The sequence below is a fragment of the Crinia signifera genome, chromosome 7 (genome assembly GCF_055691185.1).
Source record: "Crinia signifera chromosome 7, ASM5569118v1, whole genome shotgun sequence".
Taxonomy (NCBI): Eukaryota; Metazoa; Chordata; class Amphibia; order Anura; family Myobatrachidae; genus Crinia; species Crinia signifera.
This window is the reverse complement of record NC_139223.1, coordinates 137,240,847-137,261,015: the sequence shown is the minus strand read 5'-3', so window position 1 is coordinate 137,261,015 and position 20,169 is coordinate 137,240,847. Positions and strand designations below refer to the sequence as shown.

At 40.5% G+C, this 20,169-nt stretch overlaps 1 protein-coding gene across 4 annotated transcripts in view; it reads right to left on the bottom strand.

Moving 5' to 3' along the window:
• Positions 1-20,169, bottom strand: part of LRP1B (LDL receptor related protein 1B) — a 1,445,580-nt gene that overhangs the window by 1,009,064 nt on the left and 416,347 nt on the right. For all 4 annotated transcript variants that reach the window (XM_083153866.1, XM_083153869.1, XM_083153867.1 and 1 more), the window contains exon 3: positions 11,044-11,181. In XM_083153866.1, the coding sequence (XP_083009992.1) occupies positions 11,044-11,181 (138 nt within the window). The remainder of the gene's footprint in view (positions 1-11,043; positions 11,182-20,169) is intronic.

Below are 20,169 nucleotides of genomic sequence, written 5' to 3'. Positions count from 1 at the left end.
ACAAAACAGCTCCGAATTCTGCTGGATGACAGCTAACCTGGAATACATAGGATTGAGGAAATTTCTACAGACAAGTAGATGTGATAAGCGTCACAGCTGATATATATCTTAATCTTTTTCTTAAGACGGAGGTAAATTCTATTGTTTAGCAGTAACCGAATCCACCCCCACAGCTTGTGTTAGAGATCAAAGCTCCCTGTAAGTGATTGTTACTAGTGAGGAGGTATTTGTTAGCCAAAAACTCATTTTTACACGTCTCTAATCTTCAAAAGTTTTTGTAGCAGCTGTGTATAAAGGAAAATATCCGGTAAAGACAGACTTGAATATTACAAACACCTGCTTGATAAAGAAAATATTCCATTGTTCTCTGTCACAGGGCTTAGGAAACACCAGCATCTACTTAGCAAACAAAGCCCTCTCCAGTAAGGATCTATTGGGTGGTTTCTTTTTCAAATAAATCCTAATCGCGTGTAAAGATGCACAGAATACCTTTTATATCAAGGTAAATCACATAATACTTTAAAATGGATTTATAAAGCATGGCACCAAAGGAGCACTATGCCTCCAGTAATTCCATTTGCTTATGTACAGTATATGCATAAAAGTATTCCAGAGGCAATACCGGTACTTCTAAAGATACACAGTTATTCTGCATGTATCATATCTTTTGTTCTAAGCTCACATTGTAAGGTAATGAATTTGAACTGGTGGACATTAACTAGTTATTCTTTTCAAAGCTTTATATGAACTCAGGTGGGGGGTGTCATCTCTAACCACAGCCCCCATTTCTTCATTTTGGAGCATATTCAGAGCTCACTGAGCAGCTATGTAGCCCCCGCCTCCCCGCCAACCTGCATTGTTAGTGATCACCCCTGCTTTACTTTCCCTCCCTTCCACCCATAGGGCACTGCAGTCTGTGGGTAAAACAGTGGGAAAATATCCAATTAGCGCTGTAATCTGGAGAGGTGAGAGGCATGCTACAGTATATGATTGGAATATTAGAGAGACTTCCGAATTTGGCGCAGGACTTCCAGGTCTCTAGGAGAGTAGAAAAAACTCCTGAATTGAGTGACATATTCAGTTAAGTGTGCAAGGCCATGATAAATAAATTTGATGGCAAGTACACCATTATGGCTCCGCTGGTCTATGACCACAGCCAGGGGCGGTGCTAGGGTGTTTGGCATTCGCTGTAAATGTGCATCATCCTTACTATACCTATAAAGGGACAGCAAAATGGGGAGGGGAGAGAGAGTGTAGTGCACCTTAGACGGGAGGTCAGTGACAGAAGAGCTGTTGTCTCCACTTTAAGCTCCCGGTGCTGCTGCCAAAGGTGCAAAGGGGAAGAGGTAGAGGAGAGGGGGGGGGGGGGTGAGTCAGAGCCGGATTTCATGCTGCTGGTGGAGCTGCTTGTTATACAGTGTGACAGATGCAGCAGTAGCTGGCAACAACAGCAAAGCAGGGAGAGCGCCTCTTCAGCCAGTACCTTCTTGTTTTGTAGGATCTGCCCAACAGGTTTTGCTTAATCCCACCACAGCCCCCTCATCTACCACCTGAAACTTCCGCAAATCTCCCAGAAGGCACCATTAAAAAGTAGGTAAGCATGCAATATTTAGAAGTATTGTAGTTTGAAGCAGACTATTAAGTTTGGTAATAACATATAATGCTCTTCCAATTTCTTCACAGCTTTCTCCAAATGAAAAGCATTTAGAAGTGAAATATGAACAGTGTACTACTAGTTATTAAGTAGAAGCAAATGTACTGGGACTTATATGTGAAATCTCTACAAAGTTGACAATCATAAGGGGACAGCAGGATGCCAGCATGCTGCTAATGCAGTGAAATAGCGATGACTTTACAACCTTAAACATGATGGTAAAACCTCATTGTTGAAATTTTAAAGACAATTCACTTATTGTACATTGTTATACACTGCGTAAGTAATATGTTGGCATGTAGGTTGCCCCATCCCTATCTCACCCCCCCACACCCCTAATTGTCGACCTTGTAAACAACAACAATCTGACTACATTCCATTCTGGTGCCCACAGCAAACTCAACCATACAGTATGTTCAACAGAAATTACTGCATTTGCTCAAGTGCCATGGGTTACACCCAATCCCTCCCTTTCTTAACAGTGGGACCTGTACAATGTACAGATGTAGCTGGCCTCTTCTTTGCAGGGGCTGGCGAAACTATGGCCAGCCCCCGGCAGCCGGCAGCTACCGCCAGGGGGCACTCGCGCAGGAGACGTTTGCACTCCCCGTGGCAACAGAGCTCCACACCACCATCCACCACCTCCCCCGCCGGTCCCCATCACCGACCCTAACCCTGCCCATATCCCCAAAGTGGAGACGGGCAGGGACCCGCTGCCCACCGAGAGACGCCCCAGTTTAATGGAGTCCCCGTCCGCTGGCGCTCGCCAGAGGGGACGTTCTGGGGAACGCTGGGTGAGGACAAGGGGCTGGATTGTGCCCACCTTTACTGAAAGCATACTAATCTACTGTATTTGGATGATGTCTAGGAGTAGGGAGAAAGCCAAAAATCACAATTGATCAGGACTTAAAGTGGTCATGCAGAGGTAAGGGAACTCATTTTTCTATGCCACCAATTATCCCCCTCCCCCATTAGTCAGAGACAGGGCAAGTGGTAGGGTATTTGGCATCCCCTTGCAAACCAGAATGCTTTTCTGTGAGAATTACTGTGCAGGGCCAATGTGGAGGTTAAAATGTTCCACCTCACCATTAGAGGTGGAGGAACTCAGTTCCACCCTGTTCTCCCTCACTTTAACCCCTGCAATTGATGTTGCATGCGCCATTAAATCACGTTATGGCATCCCCACTCCCAGCAGCATGAGTAGACAAACTGAGGCTTTTCGCAGTGGTGAGGGGTCGGGGAAAAATTTGTCATGAGGAAATTAATTCTGGCCCATAAAATCAGATATCATCTTTGCTATAGTATAGTATAGAACAACACAGGCTATTCTGGACAGGGTCATCTTTACCAAAGGAAATGGTAGGCTACTGCCCGGGAGACCCACAAGCATAGGGGCCCCAGAGCAGCCTAAGGCAGGGCACTACCATTAACATTGGCCAGAATCCCTCTTGCCCCTGTCTTCCTCCTCCAGTGGTCGCACTGAATGTCAGGTGTGACATCATACCACCCAAAGTTATCAGTGAACAGTGCCGAGAGAGAAGCTACAGCCACGACGGACAAGACAAAACAGAATAGAAGATTATGTTTATTCTCGTGGTTGTATACATAGTGTCCCTAATGCACTGCTTTGCCCAAGGGCCAATAATGCTGTCAAGATGGAAATGATTCAGCAAGCCCAACACAGTTAGCAAGTGGGGAAAACTGAAGCTGGAATCTACAGTGAGCTGTACTAGGGCTGCAAGCTCTCAGTGCTGTAGGCAAAAGTCTGACATATCCACTTTCAGAAAGTTGGATTTTTGAATAGAAAACTAAATGGACTGAACAGGACATATCACAGTAATATTCCTCCTGTACTCTAACCTACAGTATATGCAATTTCCAGTATATTCCTTAACTTTGCAATCAAAAAATAAACATGGTGGTGAATTTCATATAGTGCAGGCATCCAGGAGGCTGTTTTCATACACACTGCTCATACTGTATGCTGCACATTGCTCTTCTCATACACTTATAACAGCTGTGCAAAAAAGCATAATTTAGTAATGACAGAATATCATCTGAAAGCCATTGTCCTAAATATCTGCAATATCTGTTCAACAAACTATGGCATTTTTTACAATGCAGTAAAGCTGCTTAGAGCTTCTGAGGCAATTATGTTAAACGAAGGAATGAATAAAATCTCAGTTTTGGGTGTTCTCCAGCAACATAACATATTAGGTACCCATATTTTCTTCCTATGAAACACATTTAAGGCAAAATGAGAACTCTCAGGAATCCAGTGGGAACTTTTATTGTGTACACCATTAAGCACATCAGTAATAACTGTGCATCCATTCATAGTGTTCCCATTAAACATTATCCTGTTCTTTGGAGGTATGCCAAAAAATTACATTATTTCACTAAATACTCACAATATCACAGAACCTACAGAGGTAACTTGCTGAATGCCAGATGCGATACATTAGCTTTAAAAACCAATTGTTTCAAGACTTATTGCTACAAGCTATTTTAAAAGCAGTATAAGTTTGTAAGTCTGAGTGTAAGTACGAGTATGGAAAGCTGTAGGTTCCATGTGTACACATTTAGGGGTAAATTTACTAAGATCTATTAAAGATGGGATGTATTCAAAATGTCCCGACAGGGAAAATACTCGCACTCACCTATATAATGCTGTCGTTAACGCAGGCTTACCTACCCTCCCGGAATTGCAGATTTTATTCATTTTTATTCATTTAAGGACCTATCCTTCCTAGCCCAGAACCTAAACCTAATCCTACCACCCCGAAGTATAACTGTAACCCTCTCCCCCATCTTAATGGCTAACCCACTTAATGGCGGTGGAATGTGTATGCACAATATAAGAAGCTGTTAATAAATAAACAAACCCTAATACTCCCTTCCCGCATCCTAACCCTAACCTTCCTCCCTGCAGACTAAACCTAATACCCCTTTCACATTGCAAAATAACCCATGTCTATTCGGTGTGAAAAGTCCAACAACCCAGTATTTCGACCCAGGTTAAAACAATGTTTAATCCCAGGTCGGACACTGGTTGCTGTGCAGTGTGAATGAGTAACCGGGGTCAAGTGACCTGGATCCCGTTCACACTATAGGCAGGAGGCAGTGTCAGCTCCAAGCACTGCCTCCTCCCACACCCCCTGGTGATGCTCCGCTGCCCTGCCATGCCCACAATGACGTCAGTACCCAGCTTATGGCCGGGTCACTGTGGGTGGACCTTACAACGCAAATGCCGGGTTGCTCCCGGGACGGACCCATGTCCAAATCCCAGGTGTGACCCAGCATTTGCAATGTGAAAGGGGTACAAGTGTCATGTAGTGCCTAAACCTAACCCCCCTCCCCGGCCTTACACTAAACTGCCAAGTATACTTACACTCAGGATGCCATCTTTCTGCATAGAGGGAGAATAGAACAGGTGGCAGGCGTAGCGAGCCACCGTGCCCACAAGGGGCATTGTTGCGCTCGCCATGCTGTCTGAGTCCGGCCAGTCGGGATCTCGACGTCGGGCTAATGACTGTCGGGATCCCGACTGTCGGACTCCTGTACCACACCCCTAGTGAAAGGCTTCCTAAATACCTGTAAATGGAGAGTCAGTGATACAGTATAGAAAAAACTTTCATACACATAAACAGAAAACATTCTATCAAAATATTATCATTCAAAGAGAGTACTACATGTATATTAAAGCTATTTATTAAAAATGTCTTTCAAACTTTGAAAGCTTACTCTTATTTACAAAGGTGCAGAATCTGCAGATACACAATACTGATGCCGTCTGGGCCTACTGGTTATAGCCATGTCTCTTGGACAATGGTACCATGTTCCTTTCAGTGATTAGCCCAGATTGCAGATTTAGCCCCAGTATTTGCAACGAGGTATAGCCATGTCATAACACTCTTCACCATGCCAGGGCTGACAAATCTCCCAGCAGTCCTGCCAAACCACTATACCACCACTACACCGTTACCCTACAAGATCTGATACACAGAAATACAAAAACAGGGCTCTATTTTAAAGCTGATCACACACAGTACGAGGCATATCACAGTCAGGCATCCGCTGTCTCCAAAATTAGTTTAACATATTTGCTCATTTTGGTGACTTGGGCAGTATTATTAGGTCGATTCCTCTTACTAATCCTGTTTGACCCTATCAAACTACAGAATGAATAATGAATGTTAAGTAACATAATTAGGAACATGTATGGGCACACAAATGACTCTTTAAAATTGAAAAAGGCTTCAAGGTATTCTTTATTGCACTGACTAATGCACTATATTTCAAGCAATTGCCATTTTGAATAGCTTTGCATTGATGCATAATACAGTTATTACCTTCTAGAATATACGGCTTCAATATTTCAGATTCTGTAATAACTTTACATGGAGTTTCTAAACAGTAAACGTATCTCTGTGAAATATAAGCATAAAATGCACACGATGATACATTGTCATTTTAGGCTGCAAGTCTTACAGCTTGGCAGCAATTTATTATTTAACATATGGCCGTAGCAGTTTTGGCTCAGAATACTGCGCTGGTTCTGCTGTATGCAGAGTGTTACTAAATTGAGATGTTATTCTGATCTTAACAATTTATAGACACGATGAAAAAATTGTAGCTACCACGCACAAATGTTAACATAATGAAGGTAAAACAGGTTGCAAGTCATTAGAGATTTTGGGCAGCAATTAAAGTTTGTATGTACCACACGCTCTACGTCTACAATTATAAATAGCCAAATATCTGTCTGTCCATCTGTGACCACTGAATGGTTCACTGTGCACTGAGATAAAGAAAAATAAAATCTAGAACGTAGAAATGCCTTTCGTCAATAGACGAGTTACCATCCCATCAAAAATATGGATCAACATAACAGTAAATTCAGAATATATGGCTTAATAAATAGGCCTCTACAATTCGGGATGATCTGGTCTCTGTTTCCCATTCCTTCTAAACTCAGTAACTAATTGCTGTTTTGGAAATGGATATTTTCTCGAAAAAATGCTGTTAGCAGGATTTTCTAAAGGTGTACACGCACTGAACGATTTTTGCCCATCCAAGCGATTTTCCAGCGGCTGGACAGCTTTCCATAGCAGGACGCTATGGAAAGCCACCCACCTCATCGCTTGTCTGCTGGTAATATTTGTAGATGAGCGGCGGCAGCTGGCGATGATGCGGGAGCACACATCAGTGCTTACGGCTCATTGCCATACCAAACACACTGGGCAGCGCTTGAGCTGAAAGCAGCTCAAATAGCAAAACTGAGCTGTTTTCAGCTCAAAACCAACCAGTGTGTATGGGCATTAAGAGTAGAAAGCAAACCATTTCACCCATTATGGATTTTGGCCAAACAGTACAGGTTGAGTATCCCGTATCCGAATATCCGTTATCCGAATTATTCCGAAAACCATACTTTCCAGAAATTGGAAGAAAAAAATTTGTTTTGCTAAAAACTCACTGGGGACATATATAACAGCACTACTGAGGACATGATATGTAACTGGCACTATATATGTGCAAGACAATGATTGCTTGGCATTCAAATTCAATATCTGAGGTAGTACACACATTTTGTTTCATGTTTTGAAACCTTGTTTTTTGAACAAATAAAATATATTTGTGTGTATTTTATGTGGTAATAAAATATATTTGTGTTTATTTTATGTGTTTATACAGCATAAATGCAAGATACTTCAAAATACATCATTGAAATATTAAAATATTCCAAAATACGGAATAATCCGTTATCCAAAATTCTCCTGGTCCCGAGCATTTTGGATATGGGATACTCAACCTGTACTTGTAATTGTTTTCCAGTGCAAGAAACATATAATGTTGCCTTTTAGCTTTAGAAACTGATGCAAACTATGTAGTAAGAAGCCGATTTGTGTAGTGTATCTTGCTTGAAATATGTAAATGCTCAGAAAAATAAAAAACAGCAGTTCATGTAGACATACAGTACATGGTACTTATATGGGCCTGGAGAGCTAGGACAGGTGACAGATGTACAATATGTGTTTAGCAAACCAGGACATATACAGTACACCCGAGAAAACCAAAAACTAAGAGAACCCTTTGTTCTACTATGGAATACCTCCCACAGTTTAAAGGTTAATAAAAATTATGTCATGGTTAACACTATTCCAAATTTTAGTTCTTCATTTAAAAGTGCTTGGACTGCAGTTTATTTTCAATTGGGTTTAAATATGATATCGTCCAGATGGTGGCCTACATTAGTGGTTCACATTTGTAGTCAATTTCTGAAGTGTCATTGGGTAGTTTCTGGTATTATCGCTGCAATTTCTTGACAACGCTCACTTTCATTTGTCTGACTACGTTACTAAGTAGAATTTTTGTTACCGGGTGGAAAAAAATCCTTATTAGCTTCATGAACGGTCTCTACACAGCCAATGCAGCCACCTGAAAGCTGAGGTCTTAGAACATCAACCAATTACCATTAATGAACTGAAGGCTGCTACATGCCTTAAAAGTACGATATCTTATTCAAACCAACTGAAAATAAACTATTCCATGCACTTATAGATTATGTATTGCAATTTTAAATAGCCTTTACCATGTAATTTTTTCTAACTTTTATCATTTTGGGTTTTTGTTTTTTTGCCTCACCCTGGGCCTTATTCTGATCGGTGCGGATATTCCCGCATGCGGACGGACCGCCGATGTTGATCGTCTGCGCATGTGCAGAGGTCACTCTGCGCATGTGCAGGCGATTTCGCCGCACGGATTCTTTATACGCCGCACAGGGGGCGTAGAGGGGCGTGAGGGGCTACTTAGCCTCATTACCCTATGCATACGCCCCGCGTTTCATGGGCGTTCCCATGCAAACGCGGGGCGTATGCATGGTAATGAGGCCGTGACGCGTGGGTACGGGGCGGGCATCTGACATCGCCGGATGTCAGCTGCCCGCCCCCATACATGATTTCACACGGACAAGTGTCCGTGTGGTCTTGTGTTGCGGGACCTGGTGGAGCGTGCGGCCCTGCATTCGATGTTCGGCGACCATCGAATGCAGGGGCTGCTCCCAAGACGGAGGAGGCGTATCCCCGTCCAATTTCATGCGGATCGCCACATATCCGCGTACGGACGGCAGGTGGCGATCCGTATGGAAGGCGGGGATTCGCCTGCACGGTTGCGGCCGCATATTCTGATCGGGCCGCACCGATCAGAATAAGGCCCCCTATATTTACTGTGCAATGAGGAACCTGCAGATTGAGGCAACTTTATTTTCTGGCAAACAAAAGGCTTCTGAAATACAAGCTATAATTTGTGATGCATATACCGTACGCCTGAGAAAACTAAATACAAAGAGAACCCTTGTCAATCTCTCTCTCTCTTTTTTATTCATTTATTTATATATATATATATATATATATATATATATATATATATATACACATATACATATACACACACGCCGTATACATCAGAAATTGCATTTACTTTTGTAATGTCACAGAATAGATTCCTAGAAACAGGATAAATATAGTTAATACTTAGTTCCATGGCTGGCCAAAGGAGTGAGCTGCACTGCAGAGACCACACTGATTTCATTTCTTTTGGATCTGTTTTGGCAAGATATCAATTCAAAATTTACATAGTCTGTGTATAGTGTCAAAACAGTGAATGAATGTAGAACAATTTCTGATCTTCCCCTTCTAGGAATAAGGCTTATTTGCAGTGACTGGCAAAACAAATGCTCCTGAATACTCAGGAGTTTTCATAGCTATGCCTGCCAGCATAACTTTCAGTAACGTCAGGCTCTATTCAGACTGCTGTGGCTGCATAAAAAATACTTAATCCATTTTTAATCACCAAAATCATGAGAAGACCCAAAAGCTATTCCAGTCAAGCTCATCATACAAGTTGTCTTAGTCCAAACAAACAATAGAGCTACCAAATACTACAGTAAATGTTCAAATCACCAATAAATCTATAGCAGAAGTAAAACAGCATGCTTGTTATATGCAGGTGCGTTTGTATACATAAAGGTAGTTTCTTCAGAGAATGGTCTCTTTCACTTCTTATTTCTTTATTTTATAGCCCCATAAATGGAAGCTATTTTTGATGATCAGGACACGTGCATAAACTGGATGGTGATGATTATGAGGGCATACCTCCCATTATGACCCTCTCCAGGAGGGACACAAGGCTCTGTTCCTGGACTTCCCTCTTAATGTATGATTACCGTCACCTGTGTTAAAACACCTGTCTTTTCAATTAACCTGTTCATGAAAGGTGATGGCAATCCTAAATTAAGAGGTAAGCACAGGAACAGAGCATTGTGTCGCTCATGGAGGGTGCAAATGTGGTGGTCACAGACTCTAGCAAACAACTTGGGATTTGCTTTCTGCAAATGCATTAGTGTTCCTTCTAGGAACTTGGCAGGGCAGGATGGGGGCAGAATGATAGGGGCAGACCAGGCCCACCGACATCACCAAAGTGGGCGGCTCCAAAAGCCTCTAAAAACAAGCTATCATTTTTGTTGGCAGTGCATAAAAAGTGGCAGTATTACTGTCAGAAAGTGACCAGCCTGAAAGGTACCAAAATAGCTACATAGTAGTTAAGGCTGAATAAAGGATTTATGTCCATCAAGTTCAGCCTTTGGTTAGAGGGTATGGTCTATTTTTTATATCACCATATAAAAATTGTGTTTTCTGATTTAATTTTGGTCAATTTCTTATTATTGGTTGTACCCCTGGATGTTTTTAACCAATAGATTTATGTCCAACTGAGCACAACACTGGGTTTAGAAAGCCTTCAGCAGCTAAGGTTATTACATACATATGTGCATAATGTATTACATTTTATGCTACTTTATTCTTATGTTCTACATCTTTAGAAAGAATAACCTCTATTTTATGCTAAATTATCATCAATGCTTCCCACATTTACCACTCACAAATGACCATAATGTTTTCTTGTGTTAATAACGTTATAGAATGTATCACATTAAGTTCTACTTTACTAATTAGAAGTGGGAAGGGAGGATGATTCTTCCTCACAAATAAATGGCAATCAGATGAGTCCTCGGGCTGCCGTGAAATCGACTTTGTTCTAATGGCAGAAGATGACCCGTTGCTTCATGCACCCTTCTTGGAATGAAGAGACCTTTTGCAAGGTAATTGTATTGATCGAAGACATACTATATTTGGTACATAGTATTTGTGCTGTTTCTTAGACAACTTCCTGCATGCACTGCATACTGTCAGTCTTTATTACAAGAAGTCTTACAAGAAGACATTTGTTTAAAAGAGTCTGTATTTCCCAGAAGAATATTTTACAGCTTTATATTTACTCACAAACGTATTATTTAAAAAAAAAATTAAAATATTTTATTTTAGTTCACTCACCCCGACAGTGTACTCCTTCGTCATAGCCATCATTGCAGTCAAATACTCCATTGCAGAGCTTTGAGAGATGGATGCAGGTTTTGGTTCCGATGCACAGGATGTGATTTGTGGGGCACTTATATACTATGTTTTCTTGGCCTGAAAAGAGACAATGATAAATATACTTTAAGTTATGGGATCTGATAATAGAGAACTTGACAGAAAGAAGTAGTTTCAGTTGAGTAGGGCACAAAGAGTGAAATTAAATCTTGGAGGCATCAAATGTAAATGTGAAAAAATTGACCAAGGTGGAGGAGAGGTGGAGATTAGCAAAGGAGATGACAAGGCAGGAGGGAGTGTGGACAGAGATTAAGCTACAAATGTGGGGTGGTAGAATGGTTTAGGGCTTTAAATCGGAGTAGTTTAAACTGAATAATGAGAGATTTTGGGAGAGTTTTCCAATTTTGTTTTTTAAAACGGCAATCATTAACACTGAAAAGACAGATTGATTTTGCCATGTAATTGATTGGTGTTTTAAAAATATGGGAAAAGCTCTCCCAAAATCTCTCACTTTTGGATTCTCATTCTTCATGTGAGTTTAAACTGAATAATGAGAGATTTTGGGAGAGTTTTCCAATTTTGTTTTTTAAAACGGCAATCATTAACACTGAAAAGACAGATTGATTTTGCCATGTAATTGATTGGTGTTTTAAAAATATGGTAAAAGCTCTCCCAAAATCTCTCGCTTTTGGATTCTCACTCTTCATGACATTTGGCCCCAGTTATCTACTTAAAAAGATAAGTTAGCAAATCAAGTCTCTTACACAAAACACAATGTAAAAATAGTTTTGATTGTAATAGTGTACAGGTCCCATAGCAACATTTTGGGTGGGCCAGATGTACTAAGATTGAAAAAGTGATAAAATGGAGAGTGATAAACCAACAGCCAATCAGCTCCTACTTGCCAAGTCACAGGCTGTTTTTGAAAAATACTAGGTAAGATCTGATTGGTTGGTGGTTTATTACTCCCCACTTATCATGTTTCATGGCTTAGTACATCTCGCTCTATGACTCTGCAGGTGTATACTATGCTCTTATGGGGGTATGGTTATGCCTCCCTGGATGCCCCGGACACCCGCTCATATCTACTCTCAGCACCCCAAGCTATAGCAACATGAACTCACATGTCTACTCCTATGTAAACAATATATTTTAAGCAATTATCTAGCCACATTCCTAAGTCTAATGAGAATCAGAATAAATGAAAATATTCTCAGGATATTATCTGCAGTACATTTCAGCTAATTTTACAACAAAACAAATAGGTGAAAATGGACTAATTAAATATAAAAATATATATATATATATATATATATATATATATATATATATATATATATATATATATATATATTGTTCAAGAGTTTCTGCGGAGTACAGGTACAAACAACTCAATATTGAACCATTCTGTTCCCACTGTAAGGAGCAGAGGTCCGAAATACGGGGTGTGGAAAAATCAATTAAGTCCATTTTTTTTCACACATTGGATGAAATCCATTCTGCTGCAATGAATAGTCGCCAATGAAAGAAAAACATGAACACAACATGAGAATTCAGCCTTCACTGCAGCTCATTTTTGCAAGTTCATTATCTGTCGCTTGTGATAAATGTCTAAAAACAAAATAATATTTGCACAGATGTTGCTGTAAATCAGATTTCATAGTCATATGATGATGACAGGAATAATCAAGGTTAACATGCAATTTGTGCATAGACATGTAGGATTGACTAATTAAAGGGGGGGATTTGGTTTCATATGTCCCAAGATGGTCATTCTGTGGGATTTGAAGCTTTCCTAGAAAGTGCTGATTTAGCGACACAGTGCTGAGTTAGTGACTTTTACACGTAAGGTCTTTAATATTCCAAATATATTAATTTACAGTACGTCAGCAGGGGGAAATATAACACAGGAGCATGTGGGTGAATACAACTCAGGTACAGTGTCAGAAATATTAGGTAATATTATGATACTCTTAACAAATTTGCCAAGATTAAAAAACCACAATAAACAACAAGAAACTGACATTTGAATATAAATTGCAGAATTCCATTGGTTAGGTACAGTAGCTCTCAGACGTAGTTTTACTAAAACTTCTACAAAAGGGAGGTTTTACATAAAGCAGTCAATCAAATTCTACAAACAGTTTCCAGTACATTGGAAGAAAATAATTGCTAAAATCTGATTGGCTGCTATATGGGTAACACCTAAACATTACCATTTCAGAAGCTTAAAAGGGAAAATCAATTAGTTGCTTCAATTAGCACTGGCTAATTGATCCCCAGCCCTATCCAACTGACCCTGAAGGCATGCCACAGGCTGCAGTTATCAGGGACTTTTTGTTGGTCTGACCTGAAAAATAGCCTGTTTTGAGGTGCTGCAATCCAGAGCTGGATTTAGACCTCATGGGGCTCTAGGCAAGATACTGGTTTAGACCCACCAACCCGCCACTTACTCTCCCCTTTTTAAAAATACTTCATAGGAAGTATTTTTTGTGGTAGGTGACAAGAGAACAGAAGGGATCATGGACGGCCTGGATTTTGTGGAGTTAGTAATAAATCTGGTCATTAAAATGAGGGGATCATTTTAAAAAGCAAAAGTGCAGTGAATAAGAACAGTGAATGACAGATTGGTATTTCAAAATATACTAAATCAAGTCCCCTGGAGATTGAACGTAATTATCTAAGCATTAGAAAAAATTGCATTGGGGAATTGGTGTATTCTAATTTTATACAGAGAACAAAGCTTTTTGATTCCAACTCTACCAAATCTTGACTCAGGTCATCCCACCAAGTTCGGATCTTGGTTCTAAAAAACAATTGTCCCATGCTTTGGATTGCAAATAAGCAAAATCCCCCCTCCCTGCCAGAAAATATTGGTGCCCCCCCTCCCCCAAAATTAAACCCTGCGTCCCGCCACCCTGTCTTATAGTACCTGTCCCAGCCGTCACTCTGTGGCCGACGGCCAGGTGCCGCAGATCTACTAGCAGACCAGCGCTCCTCCTGGCTCCCTATGACAAATGGCCATCACAAAATGGCCGCCCCCTACAGCAGACAGTTTTTAAGGATGCTAGAGGAGGCTGCCGCTGCCTCCTCTAGCATCTTAAAAAACTATCTGCTCTAAGGGGGCGGCCATTTTGTGATGGACATTTTGTCATAAGGAACCAGGAGGAGCGCCGGACTAGTAGATCTGCGGCACCCGGCCGGCGTCCACAGAGTGACGGTAGCGGCAGCGTAACAATAGCACACTTACTTGGCGCCTTACCACCACCACGGGGTCTGCGGCACTATTGTTACGCCACTGAAAATAAGTGCCTCTCTTATGATTTCAGGTGCAATTTCACACTGGAAATTAATGTTATAGATGATAATAATACTGTAGAAATAAAGCAGGTCAGAATAAAGCTCAACACCCTAGTTCAGTGGTTCTCAAACTCGGTCCTCCGAACCCCACACAGTTCACGTTTTCCAGGTCATCCGACTGGTGCACACATAACTCACTGACAGATTTTAAAAGATCCACAGGTGGAGCTAATTATTTCACTTGATTCTGTGAGGACACCTGCAAAAATGCACTGTGTGGGGTCCTGAGGATGGACTTTGTGAACCTGTGCACTAGTTGAATTGCTCAAATAAAAAAAAAACAGATTGAAACTTTATTTAATAAATAAAAAAACTCAAAAACTTTGGGGGGGGGGAGTTGCAAATAAGTGCTTTGTTTTGTGAGTGAAGTGTTACATATACTGTCTCAGTATATATAATTAAGCTCGACAATGCCTACATTAATACTTTAATAGTAAACAAGAAGAGAGATTGTTACATTCATCACCTCTTCAATTTACTTACTCCCAGCCACTGAGCCACACAGGCATTATTTCTCTATTCGGCTACATCAAACAGAAAACATTATACAGCACTGTTCATATGGATATTACCTGTACCCTTGCTGCTGCATTATCAGATGAAGTTGATTAATGACTGTAATTAAGAAAAAATAGCACAGTATTTAAGATAGAAGGACTAATCTATACAACTACTGCTAGCATCTCCTTTTTTTATATTTTAAGATCAGATTAAATTAATTCTGTAGACTTTAATGAATAATATTTCAATGAATTATGTCATTAGCTCGCATTTATGAGTTTAATAATGCAAGGAGCTCTAAAAAAAGTCAATTAACCCCTCTCTTATCTAACAGACCTGTGTGAAGTAACAGCCCTGTGAAATAATTAGAGGGTTGGGTTATTGCTAAAGAAATGTAAACGTACACCAAGAGGACACTAAGGCCACTTCAAGGAACTCTTACCAGTTGGATAAAAGAGACCCTAACATACAGTATAGAAACGCAAGCGGGTAGATGGATGGATGGATGGCTGAACAAACAGATAATCAGAGCATATTTGTACCATCCCATTTGCAAAAGATACATCTAAAAATAGCCATAATTAAACATTATATATATATTTTTATCAGATATTTATATAGCGCACATACTATATATTCCTCAGCGCTGTAAAGAGAATAGTTAACCAGTCACATCAGTCCCTGCCTCAGTGGAGCTTACAATGTATATTCCCTACCACATGTACACACACACACACACACACACACACATTCTAGGGTTACTTTTGTTGGAAGCCAATTAACCTACTAGTATATTTTTGGATTGGAGGAGGAAACTGGAGTACCCAGAGGAAACCCACACAATCACGGGGAGAACATATAAACTCCATACAGTTAGGGCCATGGTGGGGATCAAACCCATGACCTCAGTGCTGTGAGGCAGTAATGCTAACCATTACACCATCCGTACTGTCTTAAACGCATAACTATGCATAGCCCAAATTTTGACAGCTTGCCTATGTGTGAATACTCATACAACACCCAGTAAGGTTCCTTCAACTGTAAGTGAAGTTGTAAAATGAGTTTTCTGCATCACTTGTAATTCGGTGTGCTTGGATCCTGGACATGTACAAATAATATGCATTACAGTATATGTCCAAAAAGCTATTTCCATTGTATCAGGTGCTCTGCGTGACAATCTTTAAAATCCTTAAGTGCTTTTATTTTTATTAAGTTTTTACTTTTTTGATATACACAATCCTTATTGATAGGAATCCCTGCACAGAACCAGGTACAGTGAAGGCTCATAAACTATGTTCAGATGTACAACATGTTCAATTTCAAAACATATGTGCAATTCATTCTGTTATAAACATAAAACGCAGTATTAGAATGGACTCAAGGTTACAAAGTGTTTTCCTGTCTGTGTCTTTTATCCGCCCTCATTATTAGAACTTTACATGACTACTGTGACATTAAATTGATGTTTAAACCATAATGAGAATTACATGTTCAGCATGAATGACCTGATCCATATCTTCGTAGATTCAGTAGAACTCAGGGTTCTTTAAAGGCACATTTATAAGTCACAAGTCGAACATAGTAGCACGACAATGCACACAATTTAAAAGGCAGTTGCTTCTATTAAAAGCAGAAAAAAAGGATTGAATTGTGCAACAAGTAAATTGAGAGAGGAGGTCAGAAAAGCCAAGTTACAGGCTGAATTGTGAGAATCTCATAACAGAATAATAGGATCCTATCTGCTAAATAATGTTGGACTATGAATACAGAATAGTGTCCAGTATTGCATGAACTTTATATAAAAGTCTTTGGTACCATTTCATGAATGTATATAGCAATGCCATATTCCCAGGATGTGATGAAACCATTTCATTATTATTAGTAAGTCAGCCATAATAGTATACATGTTTTATATATTTTTATTGGCTACCCATAACTACTGTATTATGATGAAAGAGGTCTCTGGCAGGATGGTCTTACTATACTCAGTGGAGGTGAAGGGGGAATGGGAGGCAATATAAAATGCTCCAACCACGCTCCTTCATCTTATGGATTGATTGAGAAGATGACCAGATAATCACAAGTGTCTTAGCTATGCCCCCACATGCTTGGCCAGTGTGGTGTGCGGTGGGGTGAGGCAGGTGTGGCAGAGCTTTTCCTGTCATACTAGCTCATACACCAAAGTTTTGAGTTTATATATTATATAAAAAATACAAATAATTTATTTTAAAAAATCTTATTATGCCTAATAATTTATTTATAGTCAAAACTCTGGAGTAAAAAGTCTATGGCAGGTGAGGCAGTGCCTCACCTGGCTGCCTTTTCTGCACATCTCTTTTAAAAACTCAGTGAATCTCCAGCACTCTATACTGCTTCACCTGTGTATAATGCCCAAATGTGTCCCTGGGCTCATATATTGTATGCAAATCTGGCTCTGTTACTAGCCAGGGACTTCACTGTCATTTAACTCACCGTACGTCCCGCCTTAATACCAATACCCTGACTATGCTACAGTATCTCTATTATAGTTATAAGGGCTTTATTAATTTTCAGTAATAATTAGTTGTTGACTACTTCTAGTGGTGCCACTTAGCCAAGCCATCCACTCAGTGCCGGCAACAGAAATCTTGAGGCCCATTGCACTGATATATATGCCCTGATATATATGCCCTTCCCCCAACCCAGCCCCCCTTAGGTAGCATATTTATATTACATTGCATAGTGAATGGGTTTTATATACTGCTGAGCACAGTGGGCCATAATAGCATATTTATTTATTTATTTATTTATTAACAGTTTCTTATATAGCGCACACAGATTCCGCAGCGCTTTACAGAGCATAGTTATAATCAAAAACACATAACAAATTACATTACAAGACAGTTTAGGACAAGTACATGGTTAATATGGATAGTTGCATCAGGGGACAGGACACTGAAGCAATCATCAGGGTGGCAGTGGTTTATATATTCTAAGAAAGGCACATGAGGAGAGAGGGCCCTGCTCGTGAGAGCTTACATTCTAAAAGGGGAGGGTTAGACAGACAGGGGTGACACAGAAGGGGAAGAAGTGGGCATAAACAGTAGGTTAGGATGAGAGATGGTCAGGTTTTATGCAGGAGGGTGGGAAGATGACAGCTTAGTCTTTGATATTTTAAGTCTAAAGAAGCGCTGAGTCATCCAAGAGTAGACAGCAGAGAGACAGTTGGAGATATGAGTGAGGATAGAGGGAGAGAGATCAGGAGAGGAGAGGTAGATTTCAGTGTTATCAGCATAGATGTGATAGCGGAAGTCGAGTGAGCACATAAGCTCACCCAGAGAGGATATATAGAGAAAGAGGACACCTACTATCAATGGAAGAGCAGGAGAGGTGAGGTCATTAGAGGTACACCTGGTCATTTTCAAAACTGACAGTGCAAGTACAAGCTTTAACAGTGATAGTAAAAGTTGTTTGCAGATGTAAAATGCTGATGTTATGGTTGAATTGCCAGATTAAGCAGCCTGGAGTAGTATGTTGTGTGAATGAATTTAACTCACTCAAAGCAGACTTTGGTTTTCTCCGTTGTTGTTTTGTCCCTCAGTTTCACTTCGGTTTAACGCTGGTATAACGCTGTAGTTATGAATCAGTTTTCCCACTTTAATAACGGCCCACTTCAATCTAGGCCCACAGCCTATCCGGCCACAGCCGTATGCAATGACTGCTTAAGTACTCTAACAATGCATGAGTTCCCAATTCCCAATAATTGGAATCCACTCACTCAGTCCCCACCCCCTACAACACATAGCAATAAAAGTGGCTTAGAAAAACAAAACTAGCATTCCAGGATACTATATATCATCTAGAATAAAAACAAATTCCTCCCTACACACAGGCTAGGTACTGTTGTAAAGTACACAGGAGATGTTCAGTGTGTTACCTAGAAGTACAAATCAATCCCACACAATAGATGTAATGCTCTGCAGTACAGAGGAGATGTTCAGTGTGTTACCTAGAAGTACAAATCAATCCCACACAATAGATGTAATGCTCTGCAGTACAGAGGAGATGTTCAGTGTGTTACCTAGAAGTACAAATCAATCCCACACAATAGATGTAATGCTCTGCAGTACAGAGGAGATGTTCAGTGTGTTACCTAGAAGTACAAATCAATCCCACACAATAGATGTAATGCTCTGCAGTACAGAGGAGATGTTCAGTGTGTTACTTTGACATTACATTTACATTGCATATTGAAATATTTAATGATCTGTGGGCAGTTATTATAATTAAATAATAATTGCCTGTTAATAAATGAGACTGAATAAGTGTCAGTACAATGCACTTAACTGGCTCCAGGTTCTATTACACACTGCTTGTGTTTATCCTGCAGTCCTGCTCCGCCTAGGTGTATAGACCGTCGACACTGCAGGGCCAGAACAGGGAAGATCAGATGAGAAGGTTGAGCATTGTGCATTATGCGGTTGGGTGCATCACGTGATGTCAATAAACTTTTTAGTACGGCTAGCCAGACAGGTGACCAGGCCCAGGGGGTTAACGGAGGGGGGTGCAAGAAAGTTCCGTTCCAGGAAACCAGGGGAGCCTTATTGTGTACGGAAAGTGGCTTTATAAATCATTGCTAGCCACTGCCCTGCTGCAGCCATGCTAACAGCCACTGAGCACCTCAAAGGGTTGGGGCTCAGTACAGGTGTCCCCTGTGACCCCTTTCAGCCACTCACACTAATCTTCCAGGGGCTCATTAGAGCAGGTATTTCGCATATTCCCCATTCATACCGTTAGCGCTCCCGTATAAGCATATTACTTTTTACTGTAACTTTTTGCGGGCTTGACTATATAATAAAAAAAAGTGATTGACAGCATTGCGTTCCAACCCCCCGTAGGACTGCTGCTCTCTCCTGCACTAAACAACATCAGGTTTTCATCCACTCCAGCCAGACTGCCCTAGTACAACCTGCAAAGTAACTTAAAGAATTCTGAATGAGGCTTATCACATTCTGCAGTTGGAGATAAAAATGTATAATGTACTCTGGAAGTATCCAAAATATAATTAGAGCACAAAATAGCACTTGCAATAGGCATCCATTACAGAGATGGGATTTAGATCTTTTAGATGTCTCCCATGAAAGAGGATGATGAGGCTTGAAGCATTGTTATATGTCGCAAATGACAGAACATGCCATATCAGTAGCAAATCAAAGGCAGAGGCGTTCAAGTTGTTCTTTATTATAG